This window comes from Petromyzon marinus, unplaced genomic scaffold (assembly GCF_048934315.1).
Source record: "Petromyzon marinus isolate PM22_M1 ecotype Great Lakes invasive population unplaced genomic scaffold, UKy_Petmar_22M1.pri1.0 PM_Scaffold_372, whole genome shotgun sequence".
Taxonomy (NCBI): Eukaryota; Metazoa; Chordata; class Hyperoartia; order Petromyzontiformes; family Petromyzontidae; genus Petromyzon; species Petromyzon marinus.
In genome coordinates, this window is record NW_027423360.1 from 37269 (window position 1) to 55844 (window position 18576).

Sequence of the window (18576 nt, forward strand, 5' to 3'; positions counted from 1 at the left end):
AACTATTTTTTGGGGGATCTGAAAAATATTCCCCATTTCGGTTAAGCTCAACAGGCAGATTGTCTGTTTTGGATGCCTTTTCGATAGATTTGATTGTTTTCCAAAAAATCCTGGCATTTCCATGTGATTCCAGGAGAGTGGAGGAAAAATAGGCATTTTTTGCATGCCGTATTTTTTGACGCATCTATTCCTTAAAATCCTGTATTCTAGCCAGTCATTGACCAAATTACTTTTCTGAGCACATGCCCAAGCCTTGTCCCTAGTTTTCATGAGCTTTGTAATCAAAGGATCAAACCATGGTGGGCGGTTGCCCTTAGTTTTAAATCTAACCAACGGAGCATGTTTGTTAAGAATTTGGAGAAACGTGTACCTGGTCTCCCCAGCCGTAGTCAGGTTGGGGATATCACAGACCTTGTCAATATCCGAGTGAAGCACATCATTAGTAAATGCCTGAGTGCTGAAGTGTCTTATAGAGTGCTTCTCAACCAATTTAGGGGGGGCTTTGGGTCTGGCTGATGATCTCACACCAAAAATGAAGGAGTGATCACTAAGGTTATTACCCAGAACACCAGTCAGTGCGAAATTGTGAGGGGCATTTGTCAATAGGACGTCAAGCAGAGATGACTGTCCCGGATTTTTTAGGTTGGGTCTTGTGGGGACATGTATTAATTGAAACAGGTTAAATTCACCCACTAAAACTATTTCACCTTTAGGGAGGCCCCCAAAAATCTCTCTCAGTGCAGATGCAGCTTTAACATCCTTCCCACTAGGCGGTCTATAGCAGCACACTACCAATATCTGTTGATTATTTGGAAGAGTTATTCTGAGAGCCAAACCTTCAAAGCAACATTTTTTAAACAAGGAGTGAGCTGGTGAACATGCAATAGTATTACGAACATAGATGGCAATTCCACCTCCTTTAGATCCTCGGTCAAGCCGAAAAAGGTTTTAGTTGTCAATCGTAATCTGCAAGTCATTGACGGCAGGAGTGAGAAATGTTTCTGTTAGGCAAAAAATGTCCGGGTCAAGATTTGCCACTTCTAGTTTTAGTTGACTTAATTTAATCACAAGCCCTCTGATGTTGACATGTAGAACACCAACACCTTTCCTGCCAGAAAAATCTACGGAATTATACGAGTTTCTACAGAATTATACAAGTGAGCAGAGTGTCAGGGACTCCGAAAGCACAAAGAACAACCCAGAGCCCAGGCCTACTGATGGTATCATAGGCCTTGACCAGGTCAATAAAGCAGAGATGTAGGTCTTGTTGGAATTCCCTACACCTCTGCTTTAGCAGACGGACAGAAAATATGGCATCTGTGCAGGACCGCCCTTTCCTGAAACCGCATTGGGGCTCCGCAAGCCTCTCCTCAGCGTGCCTGGCAAGGCGATGTTGAATAACCCTTGCCAGGACCTTTCCCGGCACACTGAGGAGTGAGATGCCCCTGTAGTTGTTACAGTCTGTGCGGTCCCCCTTCTTAAAAAGGGGGACCACCAGGGCATCCTTCCAATCCTGCGGAACCCGTCCAGTGTTCCAGACTGTTGTTATGATGTCATGTAGGGCATTCTGCGCACATACGCCACCCTCCCTCAGCATTCCGCTTGGGAGATCATCTCTGCCCGCTGCCTTTCCTGGTCTCAGACTCCGGATCGCCTTCAGTACCCCCTCAACAGATGGCACCTCAGCCAGCCACTCACAGGGCGGGGGGGGACTTCTTCCTCCTCCAATATTTGATGACCTGCTCAATCTACCTCCCTCTCCCCCTCCCTATCTCTCCCTCCATCTCTCCCTGTACCTCTGACCCCAGGCTCTACCCACCCGAGCGTGAGGGGCCATGATCCCCGTCACCGACCTGCGCTACTTTGCCGACACCCACCAGAGCTTCCGCGTGCTCAAGCCCTGGTGGGATGTCTTCATGGACTACACGGCCATGGTCATGATGATGATCGCTGTGTTTGGCGGAACCCTGCAGGTGGGGAGACGGGGGGGTGGCGTTGGGGGGGGGGGGGGGGTGGACGTATGGGTGGACGTCACTCGGACGTCACTCGGACGTCCACTCTACACTATACACTACACTATACACTACACTATACACTACTATGCACTACACTATACACTACACTATACACTACACTATACACTACTATACACTACACTATACACTGCACTATACACTACACTATACACTACTATACACACTACACTATACACTACTATACACTACACTACACACTACACTATACACTACACTATACACTACACTATACACTGCTACACACTATACACTACACTACTATACACTACACTATACACTACACTACTATATACTACACTATACACCACACTATACACTACACTATACACTACACTATACACTGCTACACTACTACACTACTATACACTACACTATACACTACACTGCTATACACTACACACTACACTATATACTACACTATACACTACACTACACTATACACTACACTATACACTACACTATACACTACACTATACACTACTACACACTACACTATACACTACACTATACACTACACACTACACTACACTACTATACACTATACACTACACTATACACTACACTATACACTACACTACTACACACTACACTATACACTACTATACACTATACACTACACACTACACTACTATACACTACACTATACACTACACTACTATACACTATACACTACTACACACTATACACCGCAGGTCACCCAGGACAAGATGATCTGCCTGCCCTGCAAGCACTTTGAGGGCGACCGCTGCCTGGCGTCCAGGGCGGATGTCCTGGCCGTGGTGTCGCTCAACGCCTCTCGGGAGGCCGCGGCCGCGGGCTCGTCCACCTCGTCGTCCACCTCGTCGTCCACCTCGTCGTCCACCGCGTCGTCCACCTCGTCGCAGGTGGCGGTGAGCGACAGAGGTGGCGTCGCCGTCACCGTCGTTGCCGTCGTCGTCGTCGTCATCGTCGTCGTCTTCATCGTCACTGTCATTGTCATGATTGTCATCATCGTTGTCATCATCATTGTCATCGTCACTGTCATTGTCATGATTGTCATCATCGTTGTCATCATCATTGTCATCGTCATTGTCATTGTCGTCATCATTGTCATCATCGTCACTGTTATTGTCATCATTGTCATCATCATTGTCATCATCATTGTCATCATCATTGTCATCATTGTCATCATCATTGTCATCATCGTCTCTGTCATTGTCATGATTGTCATCGTCATTATCGTTGTCACCGTCATCATCGTCATCATCATCACCGTCATCATCGTTGTCATCGTCATCATCGTCATCACCATCTACAGAGATGGTGAGCGATGATGGTGGTGGTGGTGGTGGTCACGATGGAGGTGCTGCCCCAGATGGCCACTGCGATCGGCGTCACGTGATCACCGGCGTCACGTGATCACCGGCGTCACGTGATCACCGGCGTCACGTGATCACCGGCGTCACGTGATCACCGGCGTCACGTGATCACCGGCGTCACGTGATGACCGGCGTCACGTGATCACCGTCGTCACGTGATTACCGGCGTCGCCCTCGTGACGCTGTGTGGCTGTGTGGCTGTGTGGCTGTGACGCTGTGACTGTGATGCTGTGTGACTGTGACGCTGTGTGGCTGTGACGCTGTGTGTCTGTGTGGCTGTGACGCTGTGTGACTGTGTGTCTGTGTGGCTGTGACGCTGTGTGTCTGTGTGTCTGTGTGGCTGTGATGCTGTGTGGCTGTTACGCTGTGTGTCTGTGTGGCTGTGTGGCTGTGACGCTGTGTGACTGTGACGCTGTGTGACTGTGTGGCTGTGTGGTTGTGTGATTGTGACGCTGTGTGGCTGTGTGGTTGTGTGATTGTGACGCTGTGTGATTGTGTGGCTGTGTGGTTGTGTGACTGTGACGCTGTGTGGCTGTGACGCTGTGTGGCTGTGACGCTGTGTGGCTGTGTGGCTGTGACGCTGTGTGGCTGTGACGCTGTGTGTCTGTGTGGCTGTGTGACTGTGTGGCTGTGACGCTGTGTGGCTGTGACGCTGTGTGGCTGTGTGGCTGTGACGCTGTGTGGCTGTGTGGCTGTGACGCTGTGTGGCTGTGACGCTGTGTGGCTGTGTGGCTGTGACGCTGTGTGGCTGTGTGGCTGTGACGCTGTGTGGCTGTGTGGCTGTGAGGCTGTGTGACTGTGTGGCTGTGACGCTGTGTGGCTGTGACGCTGTGTGGCTATGTGGCTGTGACGCTGTGTGGCTGTGACGCTGTGTGTCTGTGTGACTGTGACGCCGTGTGGCTGTGACGCCGTGTGGCTGTGACGCCGTGTGACTGTGTGGCTGTGACGCCGTGTGGCTGTGTGGCTGTGTGGCTGTGTGAGTGTGACGCTGTGTGAGTGTGACGCTGTGTGAGTGTGACGCCGTGTGGCTGTGCGGCCGCGACAAGGGCGGTGGTGGCGCTCGTCCACGCGTCCGTCCACGCGTGGCGGCGTCAGTTATTCGGTGCCGAAGGGTTTCCAGGCGGCAGCGTCGTCTTTGTTCACCACCTTCACACCGGGCACAACACGTTCGCACTCGCACCCCTCCCTAGCCGTCCAGCCTCACCTAACGGAAGCGCCGGCCGGCGTGGCGCCGGCCGGCGCCGGCCCGGGACGGCCACCAACTCTGCGGCCGCGCAGCGATCCCGAGCGGAGACTGCGGCTAGACGAGACGGCTTCCCAGGACCGGCAGCCCCGAGCTCCCCGCTCTCGGACGCTTTTATGCTCACGCCGCCGCGGCCTGGCCCCGCCTTCTGGAACCCACTAGGGCAGCGGCCCCCCCCCCAAAACTTTTTGGCACCAGCGACCGGTTTCGTGTTTAGACAATTTTTTTTTATTCACGGACCCCGGGGGGGGGGTGGTGGTGGGGTTGATCATTGGGTCTTTCCAACCTTTTCACAGAAGCTCTCCGGCAACGTTTTTTACTGATTGTGGCTACTAAGGGGGTTAGAGCTTGTGGGCTTACTCATGTAGGCTACTAGGGGTTACAGCTTGTGGGCTTACTCATGTAGGCTACTAGGGGTTAGAGCTTGTGGGCTTACTCATGTAGGCTACTAGGGGTTACAGCTTGTGGGCTTACTCATGTAGGCTACTAGGGGTTAGAGCTTGTGGGCTTACTCATGTAGGCCACTAGGGGTTAGAGCTTGTGGGCTTACTCATGTAGGCTACTAGGGGTTAGAGCTTGTGGGCTTACTCATGTAGGCTACTAGGGGCCTAGCTTGTGGGTTTACTCATGTAGGTTACTAGAGGTTAGAGCTTGTGGGCTTACTCATTGTGGCTACTAGGGGTTAGAGCTTGTGGGCTTACTCATGTAGGCTACTAGGGGTTACAGCTTGTGGGCTTACTCATGTAGGCCACTAGGGGTTAGAGCTTGTGGGCTTATTCATGTAGGCTACTAGGGGTTAGAGCTTGTGGGCTTACTCATGTAGGCTACTAGGGGTTACAGCTTGTGGGCTTACTCATGTAGGCCACTAGGGGTTAGAGCTTGTGGGCTTACTCATGTAGGCTACTAGGGGTTAGAGCTTGTGGGCTTACTCATGTAGGCTGCTAGGGGTTAGAGCTTGTGGGCTTACTCATGTAGGCTACTAGGGGTTAGAGCTTGTGGGCTTACTCATAGAGGCTACTAGGGGTTAGAGCTTGTGGGCTTACTCATGTAGGCTACTAGGGGTTAGAGCTTGTGGGCTTACTCATGTAGGCTACTGGGGATTAGAGCTTGTGGGCTTACTCATGTGGGCTACTAGGGGTTAGAGCTTGTGGGCTTACTCATGTAGGCTACTAGGGGTTAGAGCTTGTGGGCTTACTCATGTAGGCTACTAGGGGCCTAGCTTGTGGGCTTACTCATGTAGGCTACTAGGGGTTATAGCTTGTGGGCTTACTCATGTAGGCTACTAGGGGTTACAGCTTGTGGGCTTACTCATGTAGGCTACTAGGGGTTACAGCTTGTGGGCTTACTCATGTAGGCTACTAGGGGTTAGAGCTTGTGGGCTTACTCATGTAGAGGCTACTAGGGGTTACAGCTTGTGGACTTACTCATGTAGGCTACTAGGGGTTAGAGATTGTGGGCTTACTCATGTAGGCTACTAGGGGTTAGAGCTTGTGGGCTTACTCATGTAGGCTACTAGGGGGTTAGAGCTTGTGGGCTTACTCATTGTGGCTACTAGGGGTTAGAGCTTGTGGGCTTACTCATGTAGGCTACTAGGGGTTAGAGCTTGTGGGCTTACTCATAGAGGCTACTAGGGGTTAGAGCTTGTGGGCTTACTCATGTAGGCTACTAGGGGTTAGAGCTTGTGGGCTTACTCATGTAGGCTACTGGGGATTAGAGCTTGTGGGCTTACTCATGTGGGCTACTAGGGGTTAGAGCTTGTGGGCTTACTCATGTAGGCTACTAGGGGTTAGAGCTTGTGGGCTTACTCATGTAGGCTACTAGGGGCCTAGCTTGTGGGCTTACTCATGTAGGCTACTAGGGGTTATAGCTTGTGGGCTTACTCATGTAGGCTACTAGGGGTTACAGCTTGTGGGCTTACTCATGTAGGCTACTAGGGGTTACAGCTTGTGGGCTTACTCATGAAGGCTACTAGGGGTTAGAGCTTGTGGGCTTACTCATGTAGGCTACTAGGGGTTAGAGCTTGTGGGCTTACTCATTGTGGCTACTAGGGGTTAGAGCTTGTGGGATACTCAAGTAGGCTACTAGGGGTTAGAGCTTTTGGGCTTACTCATGTAGGCTACTAGGGGTTAGAGCTTGTGGGCTTACTCATATAGGCTACTAGGGGATATAGCTTGTGGGCTTACTCATGTAGGCTACTAGGGGTTAGAGCTTGTGGGCTTACTCATGTAGGCTACTAGGGGTTAGAGCTTGTGGGCCTACTCATGTAGGCTACTAGGGTTTAGAGCTTGTGGGCTTACTCATGTAGGCTACTAGGGGCCTAGCTTGTGGGCTTACTCATGTAGGCTACTAGGGGCCTAGCTTGTGGGCTTGCCAACACCACGTGACTGAGACGAGTTGCGCGGTGCGGGAAAGAGGCGCGGATGGAAGTGGTGAATCATTAAATAATGGGACGCGGGGCCACGTGATAGGACTCTCCGCTCTCACCTCCTGCGGCCCGGGAGTTGTGGACCCCTGCACTAGGGGGGTTCAAGACGGGGTTCAAGACGGGGTCTTCCTTGACCCTCGCCCCGGTTCCTCCGCCCTGCCGACACGCACAGCCATGGACACCGCGCTCACCGGCTTGTGCACTGTTTGTCCACCGCATTCGCCGCTGCCCGGGCACCAGCCGGCGCTATTACACTCCACATTCATGCGTCTGTCCATGCATCCATCCATCTGTGCATGCGTCTATCCATACACTCATCCATCCATCTGTCTGTGCATCCGTCCATCCTTAAATCCATCTGTCCGTCCATCCATCCATCCTTACACCGATCCATCCATCCATCTGTCCGTCCATCCTTACACCCATCCATCCATCTCTCCATCTGTTCGTCCATCCATCCGTCTATCCATCCATCCATCTGTCCATCCATCCTTACATCCATCTGTCCGTCCATCCATCCATCCATCCTTACACCCATCCATCCATCTGTCCGTCCATCCTTACACCCATCCATCCATCTCTCCATCTGTCCATCCATCCATCCGTCTATCCATCCATCCATCTGTCCGTCCATCCTTACATCCATCCATCTGTCCATCCATCCATCCGTCTATCCATCTGTCCGTCCATCCTTACACCCATCCATCCATCTCTCCATCCGTCCATCCATCCATCCGTCCATCCATCCATCCATCTGTCTATCCATCCATCTCTCCATCCGTCCATCCATCCATCCGTCCATCCATCTGTCTATCCATCCATCCATCTCTCCATCCGTCCATCTGTCTATCCATCCATCCATCTCTCCATCCGTCCATCCATCCATCCGTCCATCCATCCATCCGTCTATCCATCCATCCATCTCTCCATCCGTCCATCCATCCGTCCATCCATCCATCTGTCTATCCATCCATCCATCTCTCCATCCGTCCATCCATCCATCCGTCCATCCATCCATCCATCCGTCTATCCATCTATCCATCTCTCTATCCATCCATCCATCCGTCCATCCATCCATCCATCTGTCTATCCATCCATCCATCTCTCCATCCGTCCATCCATTCATCCGTCCATCTATCCATCCATCCATCTCTCCATCCGTCCATCCATCCATCCGTCCATCCATCCATCCATCTGTCTATCCATCCATCCATCTCTCCATCCGTCCATCCATCCATCCATCTGTCTATCCATCCATCCATCTCTCCATCCGTCCATCCATCCGTCCATCCATCCGTCCATCCATCCATCCATCTGTCTATCCATCCATCTCTCCATCCGTCCATCCATCCATCTGTCTATCCATCCATCTGTCTATCCATCCATCCATCTCTCCATCCGTCCATCCATCCATCTGTCTATCCATCCATCCATCTCTCCATCCGTCCATCCATCCATCCGTCCATCCATCCATCCATCTGTCTATCCATCCATCCATCTCTCCATCCGTCCATCCATCCGTCCATCCATCCATCTGTCTATCCATCCATCCATCTCTCCATCCGTCCATCCATCCATCTGTCCATCCATCCATCTGTCTATCCATCCATCCATCTCTCCATCCGTCCATCCATCTATCCATCTGTCTATCCATCCATCCATCTCTCCATCCGTCCATCCATCCATCCGTCCATCCATCCATCCATCGCTCCATCTCTCCATCCGTCCATCCATCTATCCATCTGTCTATCCATCCATCCATCTCTCCATCCGTCCATCTCTCCATCCGTCCATCCATCCATCCGTCCATCCATCCATCTGTCTATCCATCCATCCATCTCTCCATCCGTCCATCCATCCGTCCATCCATCTGTCTATCCATCCATCCATCTCTCCGTCCATCCATCCATCCGTCCATCCATCCATCCATCTGTCTATCCATCCATCCATCTCTCCATCCATCCATCCATCTGTCTATCCATCCATCTGTCTATCCATCCATCCATCTGTCTATCCATCCAACCATCCATCCGTCCATCCATCCATCCATCTGTCTATCCATCCATCTGTCTATCCATCCATCCATCTCTCCATCCGTCCATCCATCCACCCATCCGTCTATGCGCCCATCTACCTATGCATACATCCACAATCCATCCGTCCAACCCTTCCGTATCTCCCACCCTCTCCACCTCCCCCTCCAGAGTCACCGGCGATCAGCGGTGCGCGCCGACCTGGACCGCCAGCAGTACTCGTACGTGGACGCGGTGTGCCACGAGCGGGTCCTCCACTGGTTCGCCAAGTACTTCCCCTACCTGGTCCTCCTGCAGACGGCGCTGCTGCTCGCCTGCTCCAACCTGTGGCTCCGCTACCCCCGCACCAGCTCCAAGCTGGAGCACTTCGTCTCCATCCTGGGGCGATGCTTCGACTCGCCGTGGACCACGCGGGCCCTGTCCGAGACGGCCGTCGGCGAGGAGGCCGCCGGGGTGGCCGCCGACCTCCGCAGGCCGTCGGCGGCGGTGCCGCACGGAGGCGGCGGAGGAGGCGGCGGAGGCGGCGGAGGCGGCGGAGGCGGTGGAGGCGGTGGTGGGTCGGTGTCGTCCGTGGAGGCGCTGCGGTACCGTGCGTCGCGACTCAGCCAGGACAGCTTCACGCCATCCAGTAAGGGGTGGGCTGGGGGCGGTGGTGGTGGCGGTGGTGGTGGTGGTGGTGGTGATGGTGGTGGTGATGATGGTGGTGATGGTGGTGTTGATGGTGGTGGTGATGGTGGTGGTGATGGTGGTGGTGATGGTGGTGATGGTGGTGGTGATGGTGGTGGTGATGATGGTGGTGATGGTGGTGTTGATGGTGGTGGTGATGGTGGTGGTGATGGTGGTGGTGATGGTGGTGGTGATGGTGGTGATGGTGGTGGTGATGATGGTGGTGATGGTGGTGGTGGTGATGATGGTGGTGATGGTGGTGATGATGGTGGTGGTGATGGTGGTGGTGATGGTGGTGGTGATGGTGGTGGTGATGGTGGTGGTGATGGTGGTGGTGATGATGGTGGTGATGGTGGTGATGGTGATGGTGGTGATGATGATGGTGATGATAATGATGGTTGTGATGGTGGTGATGATGGTGGTGGTGATAGTGGTGGTGATGATGGTGGTGATAGTGGTGGTGATGATGGCGGTGACGATGGTGGTGATGGTGGTGGTGATGATAATGATGGTTGTGATGGTGGTGATGATGATGGTGATGGTGGCGGTGATGGTGATGATGAAGATGGTGATGGTGGTGATGATGGTGGCGGTGATGGTGATGATGAAGATGGTGATGATGGTTTGTGTTGCTGGTGACTTTGTGTGTTTCATATCGAAATCGTCTCCAGTGCTTTTGCTGCTGGCGGCAATAAAAGTTGTTTAAAAGTCAAAAGTCTCTCAACTCTCTCTAAACTCTCTCTCAACTTACCCACTCATCTCTCTCTCAACTCACTCAATTCTCTCTCAACTCACTCACCCACTCATCTCTCTCTCAACTCACTCAATTCTCTCTCAACTCACTCACCCACTCATCTCTCTCTCAACTCTCTCTCTCAACTCACTCACCCACTCATCTCTCTCTCAACTCACTCACCCACTCAATTCTCTCTCAACTCACTCACCCACTCATCTCTCTCTTAACTCTCTCTCTCAACTCACTCACCCACTCATCTCTCTCTCAACTCACTCACCCACTCATCTCTCTCAACTCACTCACCCACTCATCTCTCTCCACTCACTCACCCACTCATCTCTCTCAACTCACTCACCCACTCATCTCTTTCAACTCACTCACCCACTCTTCTCTCTCAACTCACTAACTCACTCATCTCTCTCTCCTCTCTCTCTCGACTCACTCACCCACTTATCTCTCTCTAAACTCTCTCTCAACTCACTCACCCACTCATCTCTCTCAACTCACTCACCCAATCATCTCTCTCAACTCACTCACCCACTCATCTCTCTCTCAACTCACTCACCCACTCATCTCTCTCAACTCACTCTCTCTCTCAACTCACTCACCCACTCATCTCTCTCTAAACTCTCTCTCAACTCACTCACCCACTCATCTCTCTCTCAACTCACTCACCCACTCATCTCTCTCAACTCTCTTTTTCTCAACTCACTCACCCACTCATCTCTCTCTCAACTCACTCACCCACTCATCTCTCTCTCATCTCACTCATCCACTCACCTCTCTCACTCCGCGTGTGAGTAGTTGGATATCCCCAGGGGCTTCCTCGGTCTCCGACGAGCGGAGATCCCAACGCCACGGACTTCCCCTGCGGAGGAGGAGGAGGAGGAGGCAGCAGCCTCCTGGACCGACAGGAGGGAGAGCAGGTGGCACGTTCACTCACCCACGTGTCTCTGTGTGTCTCTGTGTGTCTCTGTGTGTCTCTGTGTGTGTCTCTGTGTGTCTCTGTGTGTCACTGTGAGTCTCTGTGTGTCTCTGTGTGTCACTGTGAGTCTCTGTGTGTCTCTGTGTGTCGCTGTGAGTCGCTGTGAGTCACTGTGAGTCTCTGTGTGTCTCTGTGTGTCGCTGTGTGTCTCCGTGTGTCACTGTGTGTCTCTGTGTGTCTCTGTGTGTCTCTCTGTGTGTCTCTGTGTGTCTCTGTGTGTGTCTCTGTGTGTCACTGTGAGTTTATGTGTGTCGCTGTGAGTCACTGTGTGTCTCTGTGTGTCACTGTGAGTCACTGTGTGTCTCTGTGTGTCTCTGTGTGTCACTGTGTGTCACTGTGAGTCTCTGTGTGTCTCTGTGTGTCACTGTGAGTCTCTGTGTGTCTCTGTGTGTCGCTGTGAGTCGCTGTGAGTCACTGTGAGTCTCTGTGTGTCTCTGTGTGTATCTGTGTGTCTCCGTGTGTCTCTGTGGTTCTGTGTGTGTCACTGTGAGTCTCTGTGTGTCTCTGTGTGTCTCTGTGTGTGTCTCTGTGTGTCTCTGTGTCACTGTGTGTCTCTGTGTGTCACTCTGAGTCTCTGTGTGTGTCACTGTGTGTCTCTGTGTGTGTCTTTGTGTGTCGCTGTGTGTCTCTGTGAGTCTCTGTGTGTCTCTGTGTCTTTGTGTGTCTCTGTGAGTCTCCGTGTGTCTCTGTGTCTTTGTGTGTCACTGTGAGTCTATGTGTGTCTCTGTGTGTATCTGTGTGTCTCCGTGTGTCTCTGTGCCTCTGTGTGTCTCTGTGTGTCACTGTGAGTCTCTGTGTGTCTCTGTGTGTCTCTGTTTGTCTCTGTGTGTCTTTGTGTGTCTGTGTGTGTGTCTCTGTGTGTCTCTGTGTGTGTCTCTGTGTGTCTCTATGTGTCACTGTGTGTCACTGTGTGTCACTGTGAGTCTCTGTGTGTCTCTGTGTGTCTCTGTGTGTCACTGTGAGTCTCTGTGTGTGTCACTGTGTGTCTCTGTGTGTGTCTCTGTGTGTCTCTGTGTGTGTCTCTGTGTGTATCTGTGTGTCTCTGTGTGCCTCTGTGTCACTGTGTGTCTCTATGTGTCACTGTGAGTCTCTGTGTGTGTCACTGTGTGTCTCTGTGTGTCTCTGTGTGTCGCTGTGTGTCTCTGTGAGTCTCTGTGAGTCTCTGTGTGTCTGTGTGTCACTGTGTGTCTCTGTGTGTGTCTCTGTGTGTCTCTGTGTGTATCTGTGTGTCTCTGTTTGTGTCTTTGTGTGTGTCTCTGTGTGTGTCTCTGTGTGTGTCTCTGTGTGTCTCTGTGTGTCTCTATGTGTCACTGTGTGTCACTGTGTGTCACTGTGAGTCTCTGTGTGTCTCTATGTGTCTCTTTGTGTCTCTGTGTGTCACTGTGAGTCTCTGTGTGTGTCACTGTGTGTCTCTGTGTGTGTCTCTGTGTGTCTCTGTGTGTGTCTCTGTGTGTATCTGTGTGTCTCTGTGTGTCTCTGTGTGTCTCTGTGTGTCACTGTGAGTCTCTGTGTGTGTCACTGTGAGTCTCTGTGTGTCTCTGTGTGTCACTGTGAGTCTCTGTGTGTCTCTGTGTGTCGCTGTGAGTCGCTGTGAGTCACTGTGAGTCTCTGTGTGTCTCTGTGTGTCGCTGTGTGTCTCCGTGTGTCACTGTGTGTCTCTGTGTGTCTCTGTGTGTCTCTCTGTGTGTCTCTGTGTGTCTCTGTGTGTGTCTCTGTGTGTCACTGTGAGTTTATGTGTGTCGCTGTGAGTCACTGTGTGTCTCTGTGTGTCACTGTGAGTCACTGTGTGTCTCTGTGTGTCTCTGTGTGTCACTGTGTGTCACTGTGAGTCTCTGTGTGTCTCTGTGTGTCACTGTGTGTCTCTGTGTGTCGCTGTGTGTCTCTGTGAGTCTCTGTGTGTCTCTGTGTGTCTCTGTGTGTCACTGTGAGTCTCTGTGTGTCTTTGTGTGTCTCTGTGTGTCACTGTGAGTCTCTGTGTGTGTCACTGTGTGTCTCTGTGTGTGTCTCTGTGTGTCTCTGTGTGTGTCTCTGTGTGTCTCTGTGTGTGTCTCTGTGTGTATCTGTGTGTCTCTGTGTGTCACTGTGAGTCTCTGTGTGTGTCACTGTGTGTCTCTGTGTGTGTCTCTGTGTGTCTCTGTGTGTGTCTCTGTGTGTATCTGTGTGTCTCTGTGTGTCTCTGTCACTATGTGTCTCTATGTGTCACTGTGAGTCTCTGTGTGTGTCTCTGTGTGTATCTGTGTGTCTCTGTGTGCCTCTGTGTCACTGTGAGTCTCTGTGTGTGTCACTGTGTGTCTCTGTATGTCTCTGTGTGTCGCTGTGTGTCTCTGTGAGTCTCTGTGAGTCTCTGTGTGTCTGTGTGTCACTGTGTGTCTCTGTGTGTGTCTCTGTGTGTCTCTGTGTGTGTCTCTGTGTGTATCTGTGTGTCTCTGTTTGTCTCTGTGTGTCTTTGTGTGTGTCTCTGTGTGTGTCTCTGTGTGTCTCTGTGTGTGTCTCTGTGTGTATCTGTGTGTCTCTGTTTGTCTCTGTGTGTCTCTGTGTGTCGCTGTGTGTCTCTGTGAGTCTCTGTGTGTCTCTGTGTGTCTCTGTGTGTCACTGTGAGTCTCTGTGTGTCTCTGTGTGTCTCTGTGTGTCACTGTGAGTCTCTGTGTGTGTCACTGTGTGTCTCTGTGTGTGTCTCTGTGTGTGTCTGTGTGTCTCTGTTTGTCTCTGTGTGTCTTTGTGTGTGTCTCTGTGTGTGTCTCTGTGTGTCTCTGTGTGTGTCTCTGTGTGTGTCTCTGTGTGTATCTGTGTGTCTCTGTGTGTCTCTGTGTGTATCTGTGTGTCTCTGTGTGTCTCTGTGTGTCTCTGTGTGTCACTGTGAGTCTCTGTGTGTGTCACTGTGTGTCTCTGTGTGTCTCTGTGTGTCGCTGTGTGTCTCTTTGAGTCTCTGTGTGTCTCTGTGTGTCTCTGTGTGTCACTGTGAGTCTCTGTGTGTCTCTGTGTGTCTCTGTGAGTCTCTGTGTGTGTCACTGTGTGTCTCTGTGTGTGTCTCTGTGTGTCTCTGTGTGTCTCTGTGTGTGTCTCTGTGTGTATCTGTGTGTCTCTGTGTGTCACTGTGAGTCTCTGTGTGTGTCACTGTGTGTCTCTGTGTGTGTCTCTGTGTGTCTCTGTGTGTGTCTCTGTGTGTATCTGTGTGTCTCTGTGTGTCTCTGTCACTATGTGTCTCTATGTGTCACTGTGAGTCTCTGTGTGTGTCTCTGTGTGTATCTGTGTGTCTCTGTGTGCCTCTGTGTCACTGTGTGTCTCTATGTGTCACTGTGAGTCTCTGTGTGTGTCACTGTGTGTCTCTGTATGTCTCTGTGTGTCGCTGTGTGTCTCTGTGAGTCTCTGTGAGTCTCTGTGTGTCTGTGTGTCACTGTGTGTCTCTGTGTGTGTCTCTGTGTGTCTCTGTGTGTGTCTCTGTGTGTATCTGTGTGTCTCTGTTTGTCTCTGTGTGTCTTTGTGTGTGTCTCTGTGTGTGTCTCTGTGTGTCTCTGTGTGTGTCTCTGTGTGTATCTGTGTGTCTCTGTTTGTCTCTGTGTGTCTTTGTGTGTGTCTCTGTGTGTGTCTCTGTGTGTCTCTGTGTGTGTCTCTGTGTGTCTCTATGTGTCACTGTGTGTCACTTTGAGTCTCTGTGTGTCTCTGTGTGTCTCTTTGTGTCTCTGTGTGTCACTGTGAGTCTCTGTGTGTGTCACTGTGCGTCTCTGTGTGTGTCTCTGTGTGTCTCTGTGTGTGTCTCTGTGTGTCTCTGTGTGTCTCTGTGTGTCACTGTGAGTCTCTGTGTGTGTCACTGTGTCTCTGTGTGTCTCTGTGTGTCGCTGTGTGTCTCTGTGAGTCTCTGTGTGTCTCTGTGTGTCACTGTGAGTCTCTGTGTGTGTCACTGTGTGTCTCTGTGTGTGTCTCTGTGTGTCTCTGTGTGTGTCTCTGTGTGTCTCTGTGTGTCTCTGTGTGTCACTGTGAGTCTCTGTGTGTGTCACTGTGTGTCTCTGTGTGTCTCTGTGTGTCGCTGTGAGTCTCTGTGTGTGTCACTGTGTGTCTCTGTGTGTGTCTCTGTGTGTCTCTGTGTGTCGCTGTGTGTCTCTGTGTGTCTCTGTGTGTCTGTGTGTCACTGTGTGTCTCTGTGTGTGTCTCTGTGTGTCTCTGTGTGTGTCTCTGTGTGTATCTGTGTGTCTCTGTGTGTCTCTGTGTCACTGTGTGTCTCTGTGTGTCTCGGTGTGTCTCCATATGTCTCTATGTATGTCTATGTATCTCTATGAGTCTCTATGTTTTTATTAATCTCCCTCCCTCTTCCCTTCCTTCCCTCTCCTGCCCCCCTTCGTCTCTCCCTCCCCCCTCCCTCTCTCCCTCCCTCTCTCCCTCCCCCCCTCCCTCCCCTCCCCCCCTCCCTCCCCCCTTCCTCCCTCCCTCCATCCTTCCCTCCCTCCTCCCCTCCCTCCCTCCCCCCCTCCCTCCCTCCCTCCCCCCCTCCCTCCCCTCTCTCTCCCTCCCCCTCTCCCTCCCCTCTCCCCTCCCCCCCTCCCCCCCCGCTCCCCGCGCACCAAGGCACGTGCCCTCTTTGAGAAAGTGAAGAAGTTCCGTGCCCACGTGGAGTGCAGCGAGTGTGTGTCTATGTATCTCTATGAGTCTCTGTGTTTTTATTAATCTCCCTCCCCTCTCCCTCCCCTCTCCCTCCCCCCTCCCTCTCCCTCCCCTCCCCGCTCCCCCGTGCACCAAGGCACGTGCCCTCTTTGAGAAAGTGAAGAAGTTCCGTGGCCACGTGGAGTGCAGCGAGTGTGTGTCTATGTATCTCTATGAGTCTCTGTGTTTTTATTAATCTCCCTCCCTCTTCCCTTCCTTCCCTCTCCTGGCCCCCTCCCTCTCTCCCTCCCCCCCTCCCTCCCCCCTCCCTCCCTCCCTCTCCTCCCTCTCCTCCCCCCTCCCTCCCCTCTCCCTCTCCCCTCTCCCCTCCCCGCTCCCCGCGCACCAAGGCACGTGCCCTCTTTGAGAAAGTGAAGAAGTTCCGTGGCCACGTGGAGTGCAGCGAGTGTGTGTCTATGTATCTCTATGAGTCTCTGTGTTTTTATTAATTTCCCTCCCTCTTCCCTTCCTTCCCTCTCCTGGCCCCCTCCCTCTCTCCCTCCCCCCCTCCCTCCCCCCTCCCTCCCTCCCTCTCCTCCCTCTCCTCCCCCCTCCATCCCCCCTTTCCCCTCCCCTCTCCCTCCCTCCATCCCTCCCCCCGCGCACCAAGGCACGTGCCCTCTTTGAGAAAGTGAAGAAGTTCCGTGGCCACGTGGAGTGCAGCGAGTGTGTGTCTATGTATCTCTATGAGTCTCTGTGTTTTTATTAATCTCCCTCCCTCTTCCCTTCCTTCCCTCTCCTGGCCCCCTCCCTCTCTCCCTCCCCCCCTCCCTCCCCCCTCCCTCCCTCCCTCTCCTCCCTCTCCTCCCCCCTCTCCCTCCCTCTCCCTCCCCTCTCCCCTCTCCCTCCTCTCCCCTCTCCCCGCGCACCAAGGCACGTGCCCTCTTTGAGAAAGTGAAGAAGTTCCGTGGCCACGTGGAGTGCAGCGAGTGTGTGTCTATGTATCTCTATGAGTCTCTGTGTTTTTATTAATCTCCCTCCCCTCTCCCTCTCCCTCCCCTCTCCCTCCCTCCCCTCCCCCTCTCCCTCTCCCTCCCCTCCCCGCTCCCCGCGCACCAAGGCACGTGCCCTCTTTGAGAAAGTGAAGAAGTTCCGTGGCCACGTGGGAGTGCAGCGAGTGTGTGTCTATGTATCTCTATGAGTCTCTGTGTTTTTATTAATCTCCCTCCCCTCTCCCTCTCCCTCCCCTCTCCCTCCCCCTCTCCCTCTCCCTCCTCTCCCCGCTCCCCCGCGCACCAAGGCACGTGCCCTCTTTGAGAAAGTGAAGAAGTTCCGTGGCCACGTGGAGTGCAGCGAGTGTGTGTCTATGTATCTCTATGAGTCTCTGTGTTTTTATTAATCTCCCTCCCTCTTCCCTTCCTTCCCTCTCCTGGCCCCCTCCCTCTCTCCCTCCCCCCCTCCCTCCCCCCTCCCTCTCCTCCCTCTCCTCCCCCCCTCCCTCCCCTCCCCCTCTCCCTCCCCTCCCCGCTCCCCCGCGCACCAAGGCACGTGCCCTCTTTGAGAAAGTGAAGAAGTTCCCGTGGCCACGTGGAGTGCAGCGAGTGTGTGTCTATGTATCTCTATGAGTCTCTGTGTTTTTATTAATCTCCCTCCCCTCTCCTCTCCCCTCTCCTCTCCCCCTCTCCCCGCGCACCAAGGCACGTGCCCTCTTTGAGAAAGTGAAGAAGTTCCGTGGCCACGTGGAGTGCAGCGAGTGTGTGTCTATGTATCTCTATGAGTCTCTGTGTTTTTATTAATCTCCCTCCCTCTTCCCTTCCTCCTGCCCCCTCCCTCCTCCCTCCCCCCTCCCTCCCCCTCCCTCCTCCCCCCTCTCCCTCCCCTCCCTCCCCTCTCCCCTCTCCCTCCTCTCCCCTCTCCCCCCGTCTCCCTCCCCCCTCCCTCTCCCTCCCCTCTCCCTCCCTCCCCTCCCCCTCCCCTCTCCCTCCCCTCCCCGCTCCCCGCGCACCAAGGCACGTGCCCTCTTTGAGAAAGTGAAGAAGTTCCGTGGCCACGTGGAGTGCAGCGAGTGTGTGTCTATGTATCTCTATGAGTCTCTGTGTTTTTATTAATCTCCCTCCCTCTTCCCCTTCCCTTCCCTCTCCTGGCCCCCTCCCTCTCTCCCTCCCCCCCTCCCTTCCCCCCTCCCTCTCCTCCCTCTCCTCCCCCCTCCCTCCCCCTCCCCCTCTCCCTCCCCTCCCCGCTCCCCCGCGCACCAAGGCACGTGCCCTCTTTGAGAAAGTGAAGAAGTTCCGTGGCCACGTGGAGTGCAGCGAGTGTGTGTCTATGTATCTCTATGAGTCTCTGTGTTTTTATTAATCTCCCTCCCCTCTCCTCTCCCCCTCCTCTCCCCCTCTCCCCGCGCACCAAGGCACGTGCCCTCTTTGAGAAAGTGAAGAAGTTCCGTGGCCACGTGGAGTGCAGCGAGTGTGTGTCTATGTATCTCTATGAGTCTCTGTGTTTTTATTAATCTCCCTCCCTCT

The 18576-nt window shown here is 53.1% G+C and overlaps 2 protein-coding genes across 3 annotated transcripts in view; one reads left to right on the forward strand and one right to left on the reverse strand.

The window, feature by feature from the left end:
- LOC116936995 (volume-regulated anion channel subunit LRRC8A-like) overlaps window positions 1–16355 on the forward strand; it is a 28461-nt gene extending 12106 nt beyond the window's left edge. The window contains exons 3-7 of one of the 2 annotated variants that reach the window (XM_076064295.1): window positions 1809–1973; window positions 2729–2920; window positions 9267–9723; window positions 11302–11423; window positions 16215–16355. In XM_076064295.1, the coding sequence (XP_075920410.1) occupies window positions 1836–1973; window positions 2729–2920; window positions 9267–9723; window positions 11302–11423; window positions 16215–16313 (1008 nt within the window). In that variant the 5' untranslated portion in view covers window positions 1809–1835 and the 3' untranslated portion in view covers window positions 16314–16355. Of the gene's footprint in view, window positions 1–1808; window positions 1974–2728; window positions 2927–9266; window positions 9724–11301; window positions 11424–16214 lie in introns of both variants that reach the window. The other variant, XM_076064294.1, reaches the window with a different exon arrangement.
- Window positions 16356–18559: 2204 nt separating this feature from the next.
- Window positions 18560–18576, reverse strand: part of LOC116937120 (volume-regulated anion channel subunit LRRC8A-like) — a 32473-nt gene continuing 32456 nt past the window's right edge. The window contains exon 10 of the mRNA XM_076064297.1: window positions 18560–18574. Coding sequence (XP_075920412.1) covers window positions 18560–18574 — 15 coding nt within the window. The remainder of the gene's footprint in view (window positions 18575–18576) is intronic.